Source organism: Saccostrea echinata, unplaced genomic scaffold, assembly GCF_033153115.1.
Source record: "Saccostrea echinata isolate AGI-Se365-2 ecotype Australia unplaced genomic scaffold, CSIRO_AGI_Sech_v1 ptg000009l, whole genome shotgun sequence".
NCBI lineage: Eukaryota > Metazoa > Mollusca > Bivalvia > Ostreida > Ostreidae > Saccostrea > Saccostrea echinata.
In genome coordinates, this window is record NW_026889758.1 from 54233555 (window position 1) to 54253504 (window position 19950).

At 33.8% G+C, this 19950-nt stretch overlaps 2 protein-coding genes across 2 annotated transcripts; one reads left to right on the plus strand and one right to left on the minus strand.

Moving 5' to 3' along the window:
- Positions 1 to 54: 54 nt before the first annotated feature.
- Positions 55 to 7254, minus strand: LOC133183977 (zinc finger protein-like 1 homolog). The gene is made up of 6 exons (XM_061318850.1): positions 7120 to 7254; positions 4770 to 4890; positions 3525 to 3718; positions 2899 to 3253; positions 1896 to 2019; positions 55 to 1498 (listed from the first exon to the last, which is right to left on the minus strand). The coding sequence occupies exons 1-6, from the start codon at positions 7219 to 7221 to the stop codon at positions 1306 to 1308; spliced, it is 1089 nt and encodes a 362-aa protein (XP_061174834.1). The 5' UTR covers positions 7222 to 7254; the 3' UTR covers positions 55 to 1305.
- Positions 7255 to 7524: 270 nt separating this feature from the next.
- On the plus strand, positions 7525 to 13654 carry LOC133183978 (uncharacterized). Its single transcript, XM_061318851.1, has 9 exons — positions 7525 to 7623; positions 7989 to 8143; positions 8685 to 8761; positions 8940 to 9065; positions 9402 to 9479; positions 10273 to 10366; positions 10860 to 10936; positions 11733 to 11803; positions 11922 to 13654. The coding sequence occupies exons 1-9, from the start codon at positions 7530 to 7532 to the stop codon at positions 13352 to 13354; spliced, it is 2205 nt and encodes a 734-aa protein (XP_061174835.1). The 5' UTR covers positions 7525 to 7529; the 3' UTR covers positions 13355 to 13654.
- Positions 13655 to 19950: the final 6296 nt, after the last annotated feature.

Here is a 19950-nt window from a genome sequence, read left to right on the forward strand (position 1 = left end):
TTTAATGTAGAGACTGACTGATGTTTTCCCAAATAATTAAAAGAAAAATTTGAGTAAATGAAAATCTTAATTTATTTGATATTCATTATGCAATGAACAAGAATAATATGACTCATATACATGTAACAATACAGTGGTTTTACATATTTTATAAAAACCAAAGCAAAATTCTCACCGAATGAATCTGCATTCTGTACATATACATCAAATATAACATCCACTTTAAGTTAAAAACAATATATTACAAACATCTTAAGAATAAATAAAAATTGCACTCATGCAAATCAACAATCAGATCTCTGTGACACGGTTAAAAGTGTACGAAATTTCACAACAAACAATTTATTTTATCCATTTCGATCACATAGCACTATACATGTTATAGTCAGCTTTATCTCATGAAAGCCATTTTCATCTTTTCAAATAAAAGTGTCACAGACAGTCCATACACTAAACCCATACAACATTATACTTAAAGTTCATTGGTGAATACATTTATATAGTAGTCTAAAAGCGTTTTTCTCCAGATACATGTTTAATAAGTTTTCAGTACAATTAATGAAGTATATATCAGGAGCTTGGCAAGACCAATAAAAAAAATTCAAGCTTTATAACAGTTTGAGATATCAACTTGAGGCCTAAATTTAAAACTATGCAGAGAATGCCTGACTTTCTTTAACACACTGATATTCAGGCAGGTGTTCAAAATTCTGTTCAAATATTTATATAGCTGTATCAATAAAATCAGTAAATTTCAAATGCAGTTAGTCATATATATAAACCACATAATGATTACATGTTACCATCTTGGCAAAAAAGCATTTCATTTTCTGACATTTTTATTTTAAAGCTACACATTGTATGGTTTGAGTTCAGTTAATTACCCCCATCAACTCATACGTCAAAATTTACAAAGGAGGTCAAGTTGTGTCACAAATGTCTACCAAGAGAACAAGTTGATAATTTTCTTTACAGACTTAAGTTTAGTATTTAAACCAGATATAACATTGATAACATTGTCAGAGAGAGAGAGAGAGTTATGTCATATAAGCCACCAATCATGTTGGAATTGTTGAAAGAAGACATCCAAACTTGATCAACTTTAATCAAATTTCAGGATAAAAAGAGAATTTCATGTCAAAATCTTTTAAATGAAACTCAGTTTAATAAAATTCACCAAGTCTTTCTGATAAAAATGTAATTCGTATTTTTCACTTCATATAACAATATGTACAAAATACATGCATTTGCTGACTTGCAGTAAGAAGTCTACAGATAAAAACATTTTCAGTGTCAGGCATAATATCAATCTAGGATCTCATCCATCACTCTCACTTGGGGATTTCCTAAAAATGGGTCCTCATCAACATCACTTCGACCTAATTTTGAGAATATCACAATAATTGTCAAAAATCCTATCACACCGATTAATAAAACCATCAGAAAACGCTTCCTTAAAGTCAGGGGATCTTTCTTTCCATGCTTACTATCTCGAGACCTAAAAGGAAGAGGAGAAACAATAAAAATCTACCGACATGTATTTCTTTATTGATAAGAGGATACTGTACGTGTACTTAAAAAAGCAGGCTTCATTATTTAGCCACTTTGGCCCAGACAACAATGCACTAATTCATGAATACCGCTAAGAAATCAATTATAAATACAATATACGGCATGGACATGTATAGCGCTAATTCATGATTTTGCCAACAACTCCATATCCAGTAATTGCGCTAAATTTTGAATAAGCCAATTTATGTACACGTATACTTGAGATACATGTACTCAGTACTTAGAATTTGAGCAAGAAAATATTTCTTCAATTTACAATGCCTGGTGTGGCAGTTTCTGATGCTACACCTAAAAGGCCTTAACTGAAATCAAACAGAGCTTACTTCAGCCATTTGGTGAGCCACTCCATCGCAGATCTTCTTCTGTACTTATTTTCATCGTGGTCCTGTGATGTATTAAATATGGAATTTGTGTCTTCTTTTGTGGAATCAAATAACTTTCTAGGATCTGTAAAATAATTAATAAACCTGCACAAGAAATGTACTGTTTTATCACTGTGAAACTGAGAGAAACCGAGAATGAATGCAAGTGTGATATTAGGGAGGAAAAAAAGGTGAAAGAAACCCTGGGAGATTGTGAGTTCTCTATATGCTAGTGATATTTTTTGAGGAGTTGTTAATACATATTGACCAACATTAGGACAGTAGGTTTTGTACAAAATGCCAAATATTAAATCAGTGAATCTCACCATCAGTTTTCTTGGAATGATGGAATCTTCCTGATGGAAAATGAATTAAAATATTTTTTTCTAAATGATACAATTAAGGAATCACGGTATGCCAGGGCATCAATGATATTTGGAAATGTGTGATAATTTGCATAATGGGCTAAGTCCGTTTTGCATAAATTATCCCACGTTTCCAACTGTTGTTGATGTGTTGATGTCCTGGCATACCCAGTCTGACTAAAGCCAGCCCTTACTATTTCACTTCGTTCGAAGTGAAATAGTAGGGGCTGGCTTTAGTCAGACTGCTGGCATAGCCAAAACTAGATAGTGATTCCTTATATTTACATTTATATGTAAAATAAAAATGTTAATATAAAATTAAAAAATGCTAACTAATAGATTTAAAATACTTGAGGCATTCCATGTTAATTTCAATATTCCCCATCCACTGACATCAGACATAAAGACAGCCACAACAGATTGACGTGCATATTTAGGCACTTGACCTTTCACTTTGCGAAATTTACATTCAATTGTAAATATTGAGGAGTCAACACACAACTTTCAAAGAGTTCTCACGGAGAAAATAGTTGGAAATGTAAATATTGTATAATAAAAGACAATTGAAGCCCTCTAAATCATTACAGTCCTGTCTATACCTCCAAATGAGAGTTTATCCTGGCCCCTCACTGAGGTCCCCTCATCCACGCTGATCACACTGTGCTGATTAGGGGGAACATGAGCACTTGGTCTGTTGTTGTAGTTTGGAGGTGACACTGGAGAGTATGAGTTCCCTGTCTGGGGGTTTGGTGAGGCCCCTAAGGGGTAAGGAGAAGCAGCTGGTGTGCTTGAAAATCCTGTGGAGTAAGGAGTAGTCACATGACTTGGAACACTGCCAGATTTCTGTGGTGTGTTCTGTGTGGGTAAGGTGGCCTCCGACTTCACTGGAGTACTCTGTGTCAGTGGAGGTGCCTCCTGTGGGGGAGGGAGGACTGGCTCTTGTGGTTCATCTATCTATAAAAAGTGGCAAATAAAGTGAAATAAATGAACCAAAAAAATTTCTTTGGTGATATCATGCAAAACAAATGGGACTTGAAATTAGAATTTTTGCCATGCTATGTCTGGTGATCTACATACTCAGCTACTGAGTTTTGAAAACTCTTTTATTTCACAAGGCAGACTCTTATGAAGTCTTGTAAAATCTAACCAAATCTGGGCATAAAAAAAATATCATGATTACACCAATAATTGAATGAAACTTTCAAAACATAGTCAGGAGATGTACCAGTGGTAATCCCAGGCCTGCTCTGGCCCAGTTCACTGTAGAGAGGAGTGTTTTTAGTTTGTCTGCCACTGGTGACACCATGTTAGGTGGAGGAAAGATTCCAGCACTGCAGGTTGGGCAGGTGTAGCCAGCAGGTGCTGTGTTGGCAGGGAATTGCTGGGCATATTGGTTCAGACACGGCCAGTGAAAAATATCTGAAAAACAAATAAAAAATAAATATCTCCCATGAGAAGAACAAGGTGAGTTTGGTATTAATTAACATAATGTTCCTACATGAATAATAGAATAATGTCCAAGAAGCAAATCAGAAAAGCAATAGATAAGAAAGTTATTTTAGACAATTGATATACACCACTTCTGAATTGCTAGCCAAAAAAACTCTGCTCTTCTCAGCTGTACTTTTTGATATTTATACAACATACAGTGTCTTGTTTAAGAGGGCTGGGTGGTCGTGGCCGTTTTTAGACTATATTGATCTCCTTTAGAAGAAGAGCTCCATATAAAGATATACAAAAATGATCAAATTTTAAAACTAAAATGTATGAATTTTTTCTTTGCCAAATGATAGTTGCCAGCTTAAGATATCATATCTAAAAAAATAAGTTATATCTGATGGTTAATTTGTTGACCCCCCCAGCCTCCTTAAACAATATTTACATTCAGTGTTATTTTCTTCAAGAAATCCACTGGAAATCTGCAACATTCAACCCCCTATAACACACAAGAAACCTTGTCACTGTGTGATAGAATACACAATAGGAACTACATATACTCTTAATACACTAAATATATCCAAGATGTATATTGTTTTGGCTCAATTTAATTAAAACAACTACCCTGTTAAATTGTTGTAAAAATATAACAATTGTTTGATTAAAATGCATTTGTTATTTTCTTCCCTAGCAATATTCATTTGCATTATTTAACTTTACAAGTGAGAATGGCTCTTACATCTATTAACCACACCACTTCTGAAAGGTACTAAGTTTATAATGAACAGAAGATGAATGAAATTAACATTTACGAAGAGAGAAAATTAAAGAATGTAAATATAAGCAGTGAATTCTTATATATTTGGATGTTGTTGGTCATATAACAGCCCCTGTCCGTGCCAACAAATTGTCATACCATGCTTATGCACTGTATTCAATTTTTCGGTAAGGCCAGAGGCTATTATTCAACTGACAACATCCAAAAATAAGAAATCAGTGCTTAATTGTATGTACGTAATTAACATGGACTAACCATAACAAGTCAATCTAACACAATCTCCATACTGTTCATCATTTAGTAACTGGTGACACAGGCTACAGTTTGGGTTGTAATCACTGTCTTGTAACCACTGCAGGTAAGACTTGATCACACACTGTAAAAGACAAAAACAAAAAGTTATTTGCAATAATAACATCCATGTATACCAGTAACTTAAAAGGGTCAATTTTTATCAATGCAAAGCACTTTTCTAAAAATCTTTCTATTAATGAAAAGAAAGGTCACCATCAATTAAAATTGACTTGAATTTTTGTTCAAATGTTTTTTTGTCTTTAAAGAAAAAAGGATATTTCTACATACTTAAGGGTATGCCTATACACTTAACAGGGTTCTCATTAACGCAAGAATCTGCGTCCTAGACGCAGCAAAATTACTTGGGACGCAAGGTTCTTAAAAACGATGCGTCCGCGGACTCATGATCGGACGCGTCCTCGTTAGCGGGAAAATTCGGGTAATTTCAAAAACGGGGGAATTTAGATGTTGGGATTTGTCAAAGTAATATTTAATCGAAACCTTCCTGTAACTATCATAAGGTTCATCCAAGAAATAACTTTTCTTGTACTTATTTCTCTTCTTTTTTTAAACAGGGATTGATCATAATTAAGATACTTCATGTTTATTAGTCCATAGTCATAATAATGTCGCATGCCAAACTCCGACAGCTGTAACAGATTTAAAAACAAAAAACAAAAAAAACACACACACTTTTGAATCTTGAGTGTTATCTACATGTAGAAACCATAATTACTGCTTGTATACAAAATGCGGCTTGATTATCTCGTGAATTTCACCCAGTGCAGACGACCGACAGGATTAGTTACGCCTCATTGCACATGACACCTGTGATTGTATACAGTCAACTTTTGGGTACTAGTTGATTATGCAACAGTTAATTTTAGCTTTATAAACACCAAGTTAATTTTTATGGCAATTGATTACGCGTGTATTTTAGAATATGGCTTGAATGCATTACCAGTTTATATACTTGAATATGTTAATATTGCGTAAACAAACTGATAAAATGATAAAGATTTATATTGATGTTTGGATGGAGGGATACTGCAATAATTTAGTTGGGACTCAACATAATTATTCTGGGACGCATCAAATTTAGCTGGGACGCAACCTTCTCAGAAATCTTGAGTCCTGGGACTCAAGTTAGCAAAATCCTAGTGAGAACCCTGCTTAATCTACATTATTATATGTATAGAAGAAATACTTTGTACTTCAAGGGGGGAAGGGGGAGGGTTCTTATTTAGTCTGTGCCAGAAGTAAATTCTAGCTTGGACTAGCTGACCATTATCATACATATTACATATTTGTGTCTATCTGATCCTTTTCAACCAATTAATGAGAAAGCATTTTTTTTAAAAACACATTCCTTTGTTTTACATTATTTTTATCTGGGTCCGGTCTTAGAGGTGAAGAACTTTTAGTTCGGATCTCCGGTGGCCAGAAAGCTCAGTTGGTAGAGCCACAGGGGCTTGCTCCCGGTGTGTAATAATTATTTCTTTAAAAAAAATCATATACGTTAATACTAAAACTACACAAGGGATAATTTGAATTAGAACGCGGTTTTTTCAAATTTATAATTAGCAGCTGTGTTAACTAGTAGAAAAACCCCGAGATTTTCGAATGTGTTTTCATTTTCTGTCCCTATCAACTGTCCTAAAGAGCGAGTTTGGGTTATTATTAGTCTGAAATGTGTATTGTAGAGGCTCCAAGGGGAAAATTTAAGCATTATGTCCTAGAAGAATCATTACTTGACAGATCCGAGGCGGTGAGTCAGTAAAATATGGGAAAATATAACGAAAACAGAGGTTGAAGCGGGGAAGGGGTCCAAAATGGCGTCCTCCCTTGTGTAGTTTTAGTATTAATGTATGATTTTTTTAAAAATAAATAATTATTACACGCCGGGAGCAAGCCCCTGTGGTAGAGCACCTTATTGATACACGGGGCACAGGTTCGAATTTTGGTCTGTACTTCACACTTTTTCACAAGTTACACTATAAAACCAGAGACATATAAAAACCATGTTTTTATATGTCTCTGATAAAACTGTCTGCTTCAACTAGACATTATAATACATGTAATTGTAAATATGTAATAAATAGCTATCCATGATGAAAAACATTGGCTTCTTGTAACTTTATATATTAAACGCGTCAAGGTCTCTGCTGCTAATAAAAACTTTCAGAACTTATACTTCAACAAGCTAAAAAATAGTAATTAGTGCTAGAGCGCTGCACAAAAATATTTTTAAATGGTCAATCATTTGCATGCTGCATTTTCTATAAAACCAAGTCACTTTTTGAACGCATACCTTTGCATGGTTTGCAACTAAACAGTTCTCACAAACATTTACTCTGTGTTCAAAGCAGAAAAGATTCGTAACTTTCTTTTTGGGACATTTACAGAGCCCCATCCTTCTACAACCTACTACGACTTCGGATTTGGGAAAATTTTTATTTTTACCGGAAGTTTGAACGTGGAGAAAAAACTAAAACACGAAGTTTAGCCCGATGAAAATCCGCGTTTTAATTTATAATTTATATTTTCATATGTAACTATATTTTGTCAAATACTTCAATTTTTGAAGAAATGTTTCGTCCTATAGAAATATGTTATTTTTTTTAAAAAAATGTTTTCGTTTAAAACCATAATGAAGTATCAAATTCAAAGCGTTTATTTGATTCAGAATCTTTCACCACGTGGTTGAGGTAGACAAGGAAAATGGCTGGTTCAGGTCCATTACAAACAGTCTGGAATAATCGTTTTTTGAGACCCCCACCAATAATATCTCTCTGCACTCCTTTGACTGAGAGAGGTAATCTTAATATAGATGTTATTTTTTAATGTTTATTCGACAAATCAAAAATAAACAGCAGTGAACAGTGTTGAAGTAAAAGCAACCTGACCTTTATCAGCTGTTCATTAAATTAGGTAAAACTAGATATATGCATCTGCATGTATCAATCTTAATTATGATAGAATACGAAAGCTGTGTCTCAAGGCAAACTTTACTAGCAGGTTCTGTTGAAAAGAATAATTTCAACACTAGAATGGTTGTAATTAGATCATATGGTTTAGTACATGTATTCTTACAATGGCATTTGAGAATTGTTTGCATATTATGTTGAGTATAATCATACATAAATAACATTAAAACTTTGTTTCATATTATAAATACAGGTAAAGTGAAAATGGTATTAATGGTCTTGAAAGAGATCGAGATGGCTAAAGAGAAACAGATAGTCCTTTCCACTGAGGAATTTGCTTTGTGTCGTATCATCTACAAACTGAATGCTCAGTTGCGGAGTGAAAAAACTCTTCAATTCTTAAAAAGGGTATGTTCCTGTAGCTTGTTCATCGATGTCTTAAAATTGTCCTCTTGCTGTCTGTTTACTTCATTGGGGCCCCGCCCTATTGTGATCAGTCTGTCTGTCCATCCTTCCATCCGTCTGTCTGTCCAAGATCTCTTGTGTGGAGCATATGTTCTTTCTCCTCGGACCAATCTGGCTCATACTTCACCCACAGAGTGTCTTTGGGTAAAGGGTGTGCAGTGACCTTGAACCATGTTTCTAGGTCTAAGGTTAAGGTCATAGCAGAATTATATGAAAAATCCTTGTCCAGAGCATATCTTCTCTCCCCTTGGTCCAATGTGGCTCATACTTCACTCACAGAGTGCCATTGATCAATGGATGTGCAGTGACCTTGAATGAAGTTTCTAGGTCAAGGGTCAAGGTCAAAAATAGGCTACCTTACATTTTCATGTTCATTGCTGAAAGCGGGGCCTTTTGAGATGGCCACCATCTCAATGAAATCTAGTTTTTGTCACTGTATTGTTAGATTTTCATGAAATTTACACATCTGTTTTCTTCAATACAGATAAAAGTATGTTTAGCAAAATTATCTGAAATGAAAGTGGAAAAGATTGTGGACAATTTATTGCACATTTTACAACAGTAAGTAAGCAATATCCAAATATCTTTAAAGATAGTAAACTATTTATGTCCTTCAATGTTTTATAAAGCAATGAAAATGTGTTTTTACAAATTCAATTACACCATATTAGATGCCAACCAAATTTTGTAATAAAAGAAGAATTTACTTTTAAGTAAGTTTTTTCTTTTCTATTATCAGGAGCAATTTGATGGCCAGAAGTGTCTATCTTCCTACTCAACAAATGATGGAGCACCTGCTAGTCAAATTGATGGGAGCCAAACATCTTTACAAGCAGACAACCAAATACTGTTTCACAGCATATATGTATCCTTATGTAGAGGAAAGGTTAAAATGCATCACATTGAGCAAATGGCATTGACTGCCAAGGAGAGAGAAACATCCTTGGATGTAAATGTTACCATTTGGAGAGAAAAAAATCTTCATAATAAGTTTAATAACATTTTAGATTTGTCTGGGATAGCAATATACTTAGAAATAGTGCTGAAACTTATTTTATAATTTTTTTTTAATTTTACCTGAAAATCCTTCATTTTGATTACTATATTTGTGCAAAGCTAGCAATATTAGATTCCAGTATTTAATTATTTGTACCTATTAATTGCTTTCTGTGCTAAGTAAACACTCCTTGACAAAAGGAAGTCATCTGAAGCAACAATTGTCCATTGGAACTCTAGTACCCCAGAATCTGACTCTAATGGCTCTCATCAGCAGGTTATGGTAAGTTTGAGGGGAAGCAATTCACACTGTCTCTTGTTGATTGCAATAGCATGTAGAAATAGGACTTTTGTACTATTATTTAAAGTTTTTATTAGTATTGTTTACATTAGTAATGACTATGTAAAAGGAAAAAAAATCCTTCCATATATTTATATATATATGTAGATTTTTAAAGTATTTTATTTTAAAGAATATTTTTAATAGGGAAGTTATCTCCCTTGATAATTTTGATATGCAGATAATGTTATGACAACCTATTTGGGAAAAAAAACAAGAAAATAGGTAGTTCTCTCAAACTTGTTTTGGACCTCCTATGTATTTAAAGTCTTGACAAGGTTGCTAAACTGCATCTTAATTGACATCATTTCCATTTTCCCAGGAGATCTGGGGTTCAAAATTTTTCTTTCGTCGCCCAGGTGGCGCAGTGGTTAGAGCGTTCGCTGTAGAGTCGCGGTGTAAGTAGTTGATCCTTACGTTGCGGGTTCAAATCCCACTGCGGGATGTGGAGACCAGTCCTTCAGATGAGACCGTATAAACCGATCGAGGTCCTGTGTCGCAGTAGGCGCTGGCATGAAAAGGATCCCTCACTGCTCAATGGCCTTAACGTTGAACAACAATCAATCAATCAAACAAAATTTTCTTTCTACATGCAATGTTTTAGACCAAAAAAGAAATATACATGTATATTCAGTGTGTCATTTATTTTCTTGTTTTAAAATCCAAACAAATTGAAGGGCCATATTACTCTAAACCTTATCATGCAAGCAGATTGTACAATTTTATATGGTTATAGGGTTCTGGCAAAAACCTGTCTCCTCAATTGCACAAGGTGGTATGGAGAACTTTATCCATGTCTGGAGGTCTTTGTTCCTACTGTTCATCCATGGGTTAGTATTATTTTACTCATATGTTAATGTGATTTATGAACTGATTTAATTATTGTAAATATGTAAGCAAGGTTCAGGTCTCTTATAATAAAAAGTGTAAACAAATTGTCTTTACTTTGCAAGAAATTCTGTGAATGTTTGTTTGTTATGTAAGAGTGTTCAAATTTTTAAACAGTTGCAGGTCATAGACTTCTTGGCACAATGAAGAAGATGCTTTATACATATGTTAACTAGATTAATATGCAAATAATACAAGCATATTTGGAGTCGAATATGGATTTAGAGGAAATTAAGTGTATGCTGCCAAAATGTAAAAACTACCAATGCATGTATATATTCTGTTATTTGTGCAATACAAGCTCCAGGTTTCAAATTTACCCCTACTTCTAACAAGAGAGGGAGTGAATATAAAAGTGAGGGCTGTAGAGATGGATTGCATTCATCTTTCACAAAAATGTGAACTTAATCTATATTCTATGTACCTTGGTTGCAGTTACCAGATGGTGTAGTTTTACCAAACACAATTGCAGAATCAGATGATGAGCCGGAGCCATTAGATTTGTATCAAAGGTTGGTGTCTACTGAACATGCATTTTTAAAAAAAAAAAAAAAAAACAGTGTTGGAAAGGGAATGGTGTGGTGGGGATGGAATGAAATAAGGAGATAACGAACAGTATTCAAGCTCAAGTCCCATTAAAACAATACAAATCGGGAGCAGAGCAAACAAGGACTTCCAAAAATGTCAGAGGTGGGATCAGGTGCCATGGAGGAGTGAGCATCCCCTGCCAACTGGTCACACCTGCTATGTGTTCCTTGTCATGATCGGAAAAAACGGAAACCATTTTAAGACATCACATGGTTCAACACTGAAATGATTTCTTTGGAATATGTCTTTCTTTATCTCATAGAGAATTTGATCATTATATCTTACATATTTCAACGTAACTGTTCAGAAGAAGAAAACCCGGTTTGCTGTCACATTGACAGCTTTCCCCCTTGTCATGTATGTCTCCTGCATGGTTTTAAGTCAGACACAGCAGAGATTCAATTGCCTTAGTTGTACAAAGAAAATCCAGAATAGTTTCTATGCATAGTATGCTTAAATGCTGCAAGCCTATATATACAGGTACTACCGGGTATTGATTAGGGTTTTTTTTTTTTAAAATAAGATATTGAATAAAGTTCTAAAAGCAAAAATAATAGATCAAATTTATAAATTTATAAATCATTTTGGAATACTTTAAGATTTAAGAACGGTGTTATTCATCTTTAGTGTATTCTAAAAAGGGATAAGATTACTGCATAGATAAGAAATTTAGTTAAAGTGAATAAAATCAACAGTATTTCATGTTTTTTTTTATTGCAGTAATACTTATCAGGAGAAGTATATGGAAAGTGTTGAACCAAAGAAGATAAAATACTTTATTTTTCAGAGAGGTATGATCTCTTTACTCTAAAAAATAACACTGAGAAATGCTCTTGAGTATATACATATATACAATGTACATCTTTACAGAGATAAGAAACGTACATTTTGCTTTTACCTGATTTGTAGATATTGTCGAGGAGGACAGAGAAGATGAATCATATGATGAAGACAATAACTGGCTTTCTGACACAAACGATGAATCTCAGATAACATCATCACCAGGGGACAGAAATAAAGTCACAAGTTTACACAAGGACACGAAGAAAGGTTGCAGTGATTGTTTTTCAAAAATGCAACAATCAGAAATTGGTGAGGATGAAGGGGAACCAGTTTCTAGAGTTCAGCATTTGAGTATTGAAGAAATATATTCCCGAAATTCCAGTGAGGATGAAGGGGAACCAGTTTCTAGAGATCATCAAATTTCTAGTGAGGATGAAGGGGAACCAATTTCTAGAGTTCAGCATTTGAGTATTGAAGAAATATATTCCCGAAATTTCAGTGAGGATGAAGGGGAACCAGTTTCTAGAGATCATCAAATTTCTAGTGAGGATGAAGGGGAACCAGTTCCTAGAATTCAGCATATGAGTAGAAATAAAACTGAAACACATCTACCAAATTCAAGGAAAGGTAAAGGAGAACCAGCTTTTGAGAATGTTCAACAGCAAAATAAAGACCCACAATATGTAAATGAATGTAACTTTACTGATTCTGGTCCATCTGTGAATGTATCTAAAAGGAAGATTCCTAAAGTCAAGAATGATCAGGGACATTGTATATCTGGTGCTGTTTGTGGTATGCCAGAAATCACGGGACCAAGACAGATGTTTTGTCACCATGAAACTAAAGAGAGAAGTATGCCTCAAGTCTTCATCGATAATAAAGCTGTGAGGAAATGCTCCTTTGAGGAACTAATAACAATACTAAATGATTTGCCTCTTGTACATAAAGAGGAAAAGAATCTAGTCCAGACTTATATTAAGTCATTAAAGAAATTGAAACATGAATCTCATAAGAATGTGCATCCTCTCAGACAAAACAAGAAATTAAAGAGTGCTCGGAAACTTGTGACGCGATTTTCTTCAGATCTTGATCAATTAAGAATCGTTTATCAGGAGCAAGAGGAAGTGAAAAGGAAAGTGAAAGAGCAGCGGAAAATAACAAATACGCCATCAAGGTTAGTGGATGGATATGTAGCACCAAAGTCAGGAAGGAAAAGAAAACAAGATTTCAGTCATGAGGAATGGGGTGAGAGTGATGGAAGGAACAAAAAGAAGAAGGTAAATGAAGAAGAGAAGGGACAAACACAAGATAATCATAAAACCTTTTCCACTTCAAAGGAAAATAGAAATGGATTTTTGAAATTGGTAAAGCAATGGAAGAAAAGTGTTGAAGTTTCTTCTACAGTAACACTTCAAGGATTAGTTTATGATTTTAGCAATCCTGCTAAAAGAAGAAAATTCCTCAAAAAGTTGAAAATTGTCAAGTGGAAGTTTTTAAACAGAGAATTGACAGAAGAAGAGAGTATCAGAGCAATTGATTCTCAATTAATCTCTTTATAAATGAACATACATATATTTTAGCTAAATTGCAGATGTATTCCCTGTGTGTATGTTGGTAATTAAATAATGTGTTACTGACCTAAACTATTTCTTTAAGTGTTTGATTTTGACTTTTTTCTTCTTTATATGGGAAATTTTTGCCCCCATTTTATTTTTGCCCTCATCACAAGTGGGTGAATTTAAAGTAGGGTGAATTCAAAGTAAACTGCATTGTCTCACAACTATGCCTGGTGAATTTAAATTGGGCCAAAATTGTTTTCAAGTGTGAAGGGGCCAAAAATAAGACAGGGTGAAAATACATGTTACATTGTATACAGTAATGATGGTAGTCCCCTTTAGGACAGTTCTGCCATCTAAGTTCAAGTGCCCTATTTCTCCTTGAAAAAATTACATGCCTAAAGAGTAAAGATCATAAAATGTGAACAGACTTGAGTCAAAATTTCAAATTGATGTACATGTAACTTTTCAAATAATTTTGATAATCAAACGATATTTGTTTTTGTTTGTGTTTGAATGTTATACAAGCCTTCAATTTAAAAATAAACAAAAGATACTCAGAATGAAAATTTTGGTAATTCTCAGTTTATGACACTCTCAAACAGACACCATGATGTCTTCACTGGAATGGAAATTTCATTGACGGTGCAGTATTTTACATTGGGAATAAAAAATTATCACATAGAATGGATAAGGGGTATATGGGGAATGAAAATGAACTTTGGAGTGATATGCATCTGTAATGGTTTGGGCCTTGGATATCAGCCTGGGTAGCTCAGTCGGTAGAGCACCTGACTAGTGATGCAGGGGTCCCGGGTTTGATTCCCGGTCCAGCCAAACATTTTCTTCTTTCCTGTTACACATCTAATGCAGCGACTGTCATGCCACATTGCAGCATGTATGTGCACTCTTGCAATCTGTTCCAGCACAAATGGATCACTAAAATTGTAAGATATTCACCAGTTACAGTTTGGCCCAAGGCAATAAGATAGTTGTCAGCATGCAGTCCTGGACTTTTCCCTCCGAGTTTCATTTACAGGCCATGATGAACCTTCCTTTTCCTCAGTTTACTTTGCTCATTTGTCCCATGATCAGATGCATGAATCCATGTGTCAACACAGTTTACTCATTTTGTTTCATAAATTTTCAGCTTACCTGAGCTAAAAGCTTTTCTGATCACAATTTGTGGTATCCATCAATCTGTCGGTCTGCAAACTTTTCACATTTTTGATTTCTTCTTAAGAACCACTGCATGGGTCAATTTCAATAAAACCTGCACAAACCTTCCTTGAGCGAGGAGGGGTTTAAATAAAATTGTTCAAATGAAGAGCCATGCCCTATTTAAAGGGGAGATAATGAAGAATAACTGGTAATGAGAACTTAATGGCATCTTTCAAAAATCTTTTTCCGAGGTGGATCAGGTGCCTAGGAGGATTAATTAAGCATCCCTTGTCGACGATAGAAAAGCCCAGCTGAAGTCATCCCAAATCAACAAATGCATCGAAGAGATCAAGGCTATTTTGGGCAGCTATGATATATAACTTTATGGGGATTCTTCCTATAGGGGCTCGGTTTCAGGATAGTGTGTTCTGTGTATTGTGTGTTTTTCTATGTCTGTCTAAATATACTACTACTAATAAAAACCGCAATTCGCTGAAATTCGCAGTTAAAAAATTGTATTTCTTGTAAATAAAAAAAGAAAACTGTAAATCACAAAAGACGTAGGAAGAAGTAGGCAATGAAAGGGTCCCGTAGATCATCAATCATGTAGTTGATCTTTTAAAATACCTATTATACGAAATTTATAAAGCGCTAAATATAATTCTAGAATTACTCTTGAGCATTGCACAGTAAAATATAGATATGATAAACATAATTTAAGAACTATGAATAAATGGATTAAATTTACTTATGATATGTTTAAAATCATAAAATGACCGTTAACTTACATACATGCAATTTATGTTAAAATAAAATAATTGCTGTGAAAAGGTTGTCATAGACAACCGTGGCCTCAAACGTGAAAATAACTTTAAAAATCGTGTACTGATCATATTCGGGATGATCTCAGACCTATTATTCTGAAAAAAATGAAAACTTTGAAACTGAAATATGAATAAATAGATACAGATAAATCGTGTAAACAACTTCCAGTTCAAAGACAATTCAACACTCTGTAGTTGGAGTCAATATTCAATAGGGTCAGTTTTCAACGTCTTGAGGTCATCGGAGATTAGAAGAAAATTACCAAGCTATTGAAAAATGACCGCGGGTATAAATTTCACGACTTTAAGTCTCAATTTTCAACGGCGAAAAAGCACCCCCGGATCAGTATCAGTGAAAAATAAACCCGGGACAATTTTCAACCCGGGTCAATATTCTACGTTATACACCTGGCTCGTTTACAGAGTAATATTTACATTTTCAATAAATTTCCACCATGATTCTTTACAAAATAGAATACAGTTCATTTTCTCATGAACTACCATGAATGGGCATGAATATCTCCATTGCCAGTTACGTCATAATACCTTACTTGACGTCAAAACTGTTTTTTAAAAATGACAGTTGAATGGTGTTATTTGTGGCAAATCATCAGAATAATAATGTAAATATAAGAAATGAATTTAATTTTTGAAAATTCATGAGGTACATGAACTATAACGCTTCACGCCGGCATATTTATCGTGAAGCGCTAACGCGCTTCATAAAATATGCCGGCGTGAAGCGTCGTAGTTCAACTTCAAAAATGAAATTCATTTCTTAAGTGAATGACCACACCATCTCACAGTCTCCATTGGTAGACAATGATTTGTTCTTCTAAATTTTATTTAAAAATGTTCTAAATTTTGGGGGTACTTATAAATATTTTTTTTTTCAAATCCCAATCTGTTTTTGAAGATAGAATATATCCTACCTTCAGACGAATACGTTTGAGGACCCACACAAGTCAATATATTTTATTAGTCCCCTACCGGTGAAACCGGAGGGGACTATAGGTTTCCTCTGAGTCTGTCCGTCCGTCTGTCTGTCTGTCTGTCAGTCTGTCCCACTTGGTTTTCCGCACTTTTTTCCTAAACGCTTGCAGATATTGAGCTGATTTTTGGTATGTGACTGTATCTTGATGAGTAACAGAACAAGTTTGCATTTCGTTCCGCTTCACTGATTTTTGACGGAATTACGGCCTTTTCAATTTTTACGGGTTTTCCGCAATTTTCTTCTAAACGCTTGTAGACATTGAGCTGATTTTTGGTATGTGGCTTTACCTTGATTAGTTATAGATCAAGTTTGCATTTCGTCCCGCTTCATTAATTTTTGACGGAATTATGGCATTTTCAATTCTTAACGGGAACCAGATTACACTTGCCGGTAGGGGACTAGTATTGCTAATGCAATACTCTCAGAATGCTTGTTTACATAATATATAACACAGACACTCTTATATTCCATTTAGGACTTATCAGTAATTTTGCCCAATGAGATATGAAAAAAAAATTACGCTGTCACTCTATTGATACTTTAAAATGTCTAAATTTTTGTATAGCACCATAAATGGCTTTTTGGACTTCTCACATAAATTTTAATTCTAGCCTTACAAAATGATATAGTTACCTAGATTTAAACATTCAATATTTGTTTTTAAAAATTGAATTGTTACTATATTCACTTGACCGATTTTAAATGTTCAGATAGTTAATTGAGATCTTACTAATTAAATGTCACCATTTCTATTATGTTCTTACAATAGGAACCTGTCCAAAAACTAGTTTTGACTGGTTTTGACTACGGGTCTTTAAATTTTCTAAATATACAATTTAAAGACCATGGTGAATTAAGCCTATTTTTTGGACGCGTTCCTATAGTAATAATGTTTGTTTACAAACGCATAAAGTATGGGAATCCCTAAAGCACATGAATTGTTGACATTAAGATCTTAACTGTTTAAAAAAAAATACGAATTGATGATTTTTACATTCATGAAATAGACTTAGACTTAAGTCAGAATTTCAATCATATGTAAAATGTTTATTACTTCTGAACTGAAATTATAAATATTAGGGATGTCAATTTTGTTTATAATTCATATTCGAATATTCAATGCAAGTATTCGAATACATTCGAATATTCGATAAAATTAGTTATATCTGTTTTATTTTAAATATGGATCATCCTACTCTCATGAAAGGTTTAGCGTAGGTATACTTATATCGGAAATAAAATTGTATGAAGCCTTTTGTAGGTGTACAATAAGAAATTCCATTTGATATTTGTCAATGTTTGAAATAAATAAATGATTTAAATGTAGAAAAGTATAATTTTAACAAATGAAACGTGAATTTATAGTAGCTCCAACGGAGGAACCAGTCGTCTTCCCAAAGGCAAGATAGTAACGGTATACTGTTCAGATTTCAATACGTGTAATAAATTACAATTATCTGCCTAATAAGAGATATGATTATAATCTTTAATACAACGTAAACAAATATTTCCATAGACAATTACTCATTTCCCGATAATGAATATAAAATTCAGGATTATCTATACCCCGAGATAATCAAGTAATTAACACATTTATTCTGAAATTAAGCCCTTTACAATATTATTACAGACTAATTCTATCGGACATTCATTCAATTATCAATCAATTTATACTCTTTACGCCTTTGAGACATTCTAAGATTTCATTTTGTTGTCCTCGATTCTAGATCCGATCATATCTAACTAATAAAAATTATGAAAGTACATTTTGTATTATACATAAAGCATTATTGTACAATTCTTTAACACCATACTCAAAACAAAATACATGTAATTTAGTAGATCAAAAAGATAAGAAAGTAGTGAAAGAAATCAGGCGATCGAAATTGATCGCTAGTAAATTAAACAGGGATAATTCCATCACTGTTCAAATCAAAATTTATTAATCACAGTAATTCTTTTTATGAAATCTGAAAAACACCGAACATTCGAATCTTGAATTCATATTCGAATATCAACTCATCGAATGAATATTCGAATGTTCGAATATTCGTTGCCATCCCTAATAAATATGCATACAACAATAGTCTATTGCTGCAAAGTTAAAAAGCATTTTAATTTTAGACTGCTTGACTTCAAATCATTTCAGCTCAATATACATTTTTTTTTAATGAAGCTTAAAATGTTTCATGATCCCAGGGCCAGGTAGTCTTAAGATATTACGATAGGAAATCAGAAAGGTAAATCAACTGATGTGGTTGTGAAACATAACACCAACATCCCCATTTCTTTAACCACCGTGTGAAACACTGTTAAATTTAATTACAAAGCTGTTTTATGGCATAAAAGTAAATAAGATAACGTACAGTGATCAATCTTATAAATCCAGTGAAAAACACGAATCGTAAACAGACTCCTGGAAACACCAGAGGTGGGATCAGGTGTCAAGGAGAAGTAAGCATTCCCTGTCGACCGGTCACACCCGCAATGAGCCCTCTCTATTGATTAAGTAAAAGAAGTAATCCGTAGTCTAGATGGTATTAAAATGGCCTAACAAATTGGTGGGAAACGTCAGTCCAAACATGACCCGACGATATAGGTTTTACAAGGTCATCATAACCACCATAGAAGTTCTTGCTGAATTTTAACGAGATGTTTGAAGACTCTGTAACATCAACTTATTTGTCAGTAGTCTGCCTCTGTTTGAAAATTGATCGTACTCAGAACATGCACTGTGCATGTTTGATCAGTAAAGAATATCAGTGTGCTGAATTTCATAAATAGATAATGATATATATAACTTGTTCGCCAGGTATGAAATGGTAGTTTTATTAATTATGGGGAAAATATAGAATTAGCCAAAGTAAATTTGGAAACTTCACTTCTTGTAAATTATCAAACTGATAACTGCCAGGGTAAGGTAATGCGCATATAACAATGCTTTTTAATGTTTTATTGATCTATATAGTTTGTTTGGTTCTTTTCGTAACCTACATGGAGGGAATGGTTCCCTACCCCTCCTCCACTATGACTTTATTTCGTGAAAAACTACTGGGAAAAAAACAATGTAAATATGAGTACATTATATACCTTATTTTATTTAATATGACTGTCTGAGTCTCTTTATTTCCAATATTGTCCTCCGTAGTACACATTCGTAGTAACATTAGAAGTAAATTGACATTCTTGCAAACGAACCAAAGTTTTTCACAGAGGCGGGAAGTATATATAGCTAAGTATAAAGATACCTAAGCATTGCTATTGACGAAGTGAACTAAATCAAAGGTAAGAAGCATGCATATGAGGACATTTTTCTATATGAAGAGATCATTTAAGAGATATATCTTCTTTTTCTTAAAAGTCCATAGATAGTGGACTTATCATTTTTATCATCAGGTATCAAAATATTACATTTTGGTCGTTATTTGACAGAAGTATATATAAATTGTTGTATTTATAATTATTCCAAACAGCAATATGTGACGTCACTTGATACTACCTTATAAAGATAATAATTTTAAAATTCTTGATACTATTACAAGATAAATTCTTGAAAATTAAAAATATTTTCTGGAAAAGAAAACGAGTTTCCAAATGGGAATAATTTAATTCTGGTTGTA